Raw genomic sequence first — 4835 nt, 5'->3', positions numbered from 1 at the left:
TTGTTCTTGGGTAATAGGTTAGTCTTGTTGATGGAATAACATTGAGAGTTGCAAGATCCTGGTGATATGATTGAGCAAGTTAAGGGATTTTCCTATTCTGCTTCTTCTCTTCTTGGCACAAATCTTTGCTTTCCTCTTCTGGCTGCTGATGATGAATATGGAAAACATAATACTGCGGAAAACCGACAGAGTGCTAGTCCAGAAAAAAAATCATGGTGGCAGATCTCACTGGCATCACCTAGAGTTCGTGGTCTTGATGTACTGAGGTAGTCTTATATTTATATGTTTGTTTCTTGTAGTTGCTCGCTACATTTTGCTAGTCGGAGAATTTATTGGAACTATAGGCACCACAACAACTATTCATATTTGTTGATTATGCAACACTATTGGTGTTTTTGTAAGTTGTATCTGCATGTTTGCAAGGTTGTGATACGCTTGGGTGGTTTTTGGATGCCACCCAAAACCTGGTCTTGGTAAAAAATCAGGTTGTAGGCGTCAATGATGATCGGATTACCCAACTGGAAAATAAAATGGTTGGAATGGACACTAAGTTAGACCGTCTAATAAACCTCATGGCAAACGTAGATAGCGTCAGCCAGCAACTTAACCGTCGGGTAGAACAGGTAGAAAAGACGACCCAAAGTGTCCTAGCCCGTGAGACTAAGAGGTCGTTTGATGGTTACAGGACACGCGAAACAGGACATGTGTGTCCTGTCTAATCGATTTTACCATCAAACAATGTCCACTAGACACGCTGGACAGAACGGACAACTGGAGGAGAGTATAAATTACTTCCTGTCCTAAACTGTTCCGAGCTAACCCATGGAACAGGCTAGACAGGACACCATCTCCTGCCCCGAGCTCCCACCCCCGACCTCTCGAGTTGCCCTCGCATCGAGCTCCTTCTCCCCCCTTCTCTCTTCTGAGTCTGCCCTTGCCCCTGTCTCTCTCCCTTCTCTCTTCTGAGTCTGCCCCTTGCCATGAGTCTGCCCTTGCCCCTGTCTCTCTCCCTTCTCTCTTTTGAGTCTGCCCGTTGCCCCCGTCTCTCCCCCTTCTCTTTTCCGAGTCTCCCTCTCGCTCCCGCAGAAGAAATGGCGGCAAGAGCCAGAGGAGGAGGGGGTGTTAGGGTTGTTGAAATGCTGGCGAGGAGGATCCGGGAGGCGAGCCCCAAGAGGACGAAGGTCTGGATGGAGAAGAGGGCGCCGAGGCAGGAGCGTGGGGTTCTGGTGCTTTACTACCTCTGCAGGAACGGTCAGCTCGAGCATCTGCATTTCATGGAGTTCCTCTGTATTCCGTCGAGGGGCTGTACCTTAGAGGTGAGATTCTCTGAGAACCTTCCGTCCTTCTTCCTATTCGCTGTTTGTTTCCGTGTTTTTCTCTTTTGTTTTTGTTGCTTTCGTTTCTTCCCACTTCCTGAAATCGACCCCGATGGTTCTTATTCTTACAGACATGACGAGCCGTCTAAACTTCCTCAGGGGAAAGGGAATCACTTATATGTACTCAAGCAGTATGGATCCTCTATTTTCTCCTTGCTTCTGGCTCGACTTTTTGTTTCCTTCTTGTCTTAATTTTTTTGCTGAAGTTACTGTGTCTTACTCAACTTTCGTATTTTTTAAACTTACTGAGCATTTTTAGACTTTTTTTTACAGTTGCTTCGTTGATCATTGTGTATCTTCCTGATTCTTAGTCTGTACCATAGCATTTGTTTCTTTTTCTCAAATTTTAAGTTTTTATCCTTTAATGATTAATTTCTGCAGCACAAATGGTTTTTGATGGACTGTCGAACAGGAGTTCTATTTCTTGGAATGCTATGCTCACTGGACTCGTACAGAATGGGTTTCATGCGGAAGCTTGGAGATTTTCCATCAGATGAGAATGGACGGCGTACAGCTCACTCAGGCAACATTCACAACGCTCATAAAAGCTTGCGCTGACAACAGAGAATTAGGTTTCACAAGACAGCTGCATTCATGTGCATTTAAAACTGGATTTGCTTCAGATACCAGCACCTTAACTGGACTCGTGATTGCTTCTGCTAACTGCAAGCAAATGGAGGTTGCCCATGGATTGTTCTCCCTGGTGCCCGAAGTACATACTGTGGTTTCATGGACTGCAATGGTTGGTGGCTATTTGGAAAATGGCATGACTGAGCAAGCACTGCATGGCTTCAGAAATATGTGGAGAGAAGATATCAAGCCAAATGAGTTCACATTCTCCACGATTCTTACCGCTGCCCCTGTTTTGCCACCTTCTCAGTTTCATGCGCAAGCCATCAAAGCCGGTTATGAGAGCTCGCCAAAAGTGGGGACTGCGTTATTGACTGTGTATGTAAAGCTACGTTGCATGGAGGAGGCAGCAAAAATTTTCAGTTTAATGGATGAAAAGGATACAGTTTCTTGGTCAGCAATGCTTACGGGTTATGGACAAATAGGGGATTCAGAAGGTGCTGCAAGGCTTTTCCGCAGAATGACCCAACAAGGATTAGAACCAAATGAGTTCACGTTTTCCGGCGTGCTTAATGCATGTAGCAGCCCAACTGCAGCAGTGGAACAGGGCAAACAGCTTCATGGACTTCTGATCAAATCTTGCTTTGATAATGCCATTTGCGTGAGCAGTGCCTTAGTTACCATGTATGCAAGACGTGGGGACATTGACCATGCCTTCAAGTTGTTCGTGAGGCACACTGAAAGGGACATAGTTTCGTGGAATTCAATGATTTCATGTTATGCTCAACATGGGCGCGGTAAGAAAGCCCTTGAGGTCTTCTCTGAATTAGAGAATGAAGGCTTGCAGTTGGATGGAATCACCTTTGTTGGCGTCCTCACTGCATGTAATCATGCAGGTCTTGTAGACGAAGGTTCTCGTTATTTCAAGTCCATGACCAGCATCTACCATGTCCAACCAACAATGGAACATTATGCTTGCATGGTCGACCTGTACAGTCGAGCAGGTCAACTTGAAAGTGCCATGAGTTTTATAAATGAAATGCCTTTCCCAGCAGGTCCTACTGTTTGGCGGACACTCTTAGGTGGCTGCAGAATACATCGTAATCTGAAACTAGGAGAACTAGCAGCCGATAAACTCATGTCACTTGAGCCTCACGACTCTGCTGCATACGTCCTGTTATCGAATATGTATGCTGCAGCAGGAAGATGGAACCAGAACCATAACCAGAACCTGAACCTGAACCTGATGCTGAATGAGAGATACATCCAGATGATGTACAACAGGTCTTCTCTCACCCCACTTGCTACCACTTCCTACTACAACTATCAGCCACAATCACAGATAGCAGAGTATGCTACCTATTTGTTCAGTGATGATAACACCAGCAGTTGTGCCATCGTGCGAAGGGGAAGGGAAAAAAAATATCTCATGTTCTACTGATGAAATGTTTGATCTATGGGACTCTTTTGACAAAAAAATATCTCATGATCTTGCTGTGATTTTTTTTGAAAATTTTAGATTCATAATGTTGGTCCTTGATGAATGATTAAAATCTCACTCTGTAAAATCAGTTCCTGTAAAATCAGTTCCTGTCCATGCGAAGGAAGGAATTTTTATCACTCCAACTGTGCCTATAAAGCGAAGAAGCAAAATCAGTCAGTTGCCACTCTTGGCTTTCACTCTGCAGACATCTTAGATTTCCGTCACACCAGGCAATACCACATTATCATGGACCAATTTCAGAAAGGAGGTTTAGAAGCTCCCCTTGAGTCCTTTCCACCAAAGAAGGGAAAAGTGAAGGCAAACATTTGAAAGAAAGCTCAAGGAGATTCATGATTCCATGGCTGCTGTAAAGTATTCTGGGTTGCCATCGTCATCTTTGAAGGGTAAAAGTGGACAGATATTGAGAGAAAAACTATAAAATACTATGTTCTTTATTTTTTCTTTTGAATGCAGTCCGTATGGAATCTTAGTGAAAATTTGGTGATAAACCAACAAAAATTGTGTAACGCGTGCTTTTGTACTGTGCCTTATACTCTGGATTCTTGTAAAAAGGGCATGACTTCGTTCAAGTCTCAGCAGATCATTGTTTTTGTTTATTATGTGAACAAACGTCAGGACGAACAGAACAGACAGAACAGACGCCGGACAAAAGGAACATTGTAACAAACGCCGGACAAAAGGAACATTGTGTTTTGTACCTAAAGTCATCAAACGGTGGACAAGGAACACCATTGTCTAAGAGGACAGGACAGTAGTGTAATGGACAGGACGTCCTGTCCTGTATCAAACGACCTCTAAGGGGACAAATGGCTCAAACTCTCCAAGCACTTCTTATGATGCAGGTAAGGAGCAAGTAGACACAGAAATCAGAATGTAGACACAGAAATCAGAATGTTTTGGACTGAAGATTGTTGAACCAACCACAACCTCAACTGGAAGCTCAAGTTGAAATGAGACGGAATGATGCAAGACAAACCACGGCTAATAATCGAAACCAACGTGAAAGACCAAACCAGATTCCCGAGGCCTATATACAAGATTCCCGAGGCCTATTTACATGATTTGGACAACATGGAAGATGATCAAAGGCAATTGAACGGCCGCCCAAACCTTTCACCCCACAAACTCACTATATCACCCAGCAAGAAAGGGAGGACCGAATTAAGAAAGGCATCTGTTTCTATTGTGATGATAAATGGCAGAAAGAACACAAATGCAAAACCTTGAAGATGTTTGTGTTTAAGGATGAGGATGAAGAAAACGAACAGCCATCTAGAGCTACCAGCTGAAGAGGACAAGTCTTGCCATTCCTTAACCGATCCTACTAAGCCCAAGGCTATGCAAATGGTAGGGTACGTGAACAAGCAAAGACGGTTGGTTCTCCA

At 44.0% G+C, this 4835-nt stretch overlaps 1 protein-coding gene across 2 annotated transcripts; it reads left to right on the top strand.

The window, feature by feature from the left end:
• The first annotated feature begins 831 nt into the window (after positions 1-831).
• LOC116266824 (pentatricopeptide repeat-containing protein At2g27610-like) lies at positions 832-4045 on the top strand. Of its 2 annotated transcripts, none has more exons than XM_031648226.2 (3): positions 832-1316; positions 1448-1507; positions 1789-4045. In XM_031648226.2, the coding sequence occupies exon 3, from the start codon at positions 1870-1872 to the stop codon at positions 3385-3387; it is 1518 nt and encodes a 505-aa protein (XP_031504086.1). In that variant the 5' UTR covers positions 832-1316; positions 1448-1507; positions 1789-1869; the 3' UTR covers positions 3388-4045. The 2 variants fall into 2 exon arrangements, with proteins under 2 accessions (XP_031504086.1, XP_031504084.1); XM_031648224.2 differs by having other exon boundaries at positions 1758-4045.
• Positions 4046-4835: the final 790 nt, after the last annotated feature.

This window comes from Nymphaea colorata, chromosome 13 (genome assembly GCF_008831285.2).
Source record: "Nymphaea colorata isolate Beijing-Zhang1983 chromosome 13, ASM883128v2, whole genome shotgun sequence".
Taxonomy (NCBI): Eukaryota; Viridiplantae; Streptophyta; class Magnoliopsida; order Nymphaeales; family Nymphaeaceae; genus Nymphaea; species Nymphaea colorata.
This window is presented reverse-complemented; position numbering and strand designations above follow the sequence as displayed.

Bases quoted from the DNA above. Each gene is read 5' to 3' on its own strand.
- LOC116266824 (XM_031648226.2), top strand. From the start codon at position 1,870: ATGAGAATGGACGGCGTACAGCTCACTCAGGCAACATTCACAACGCTC.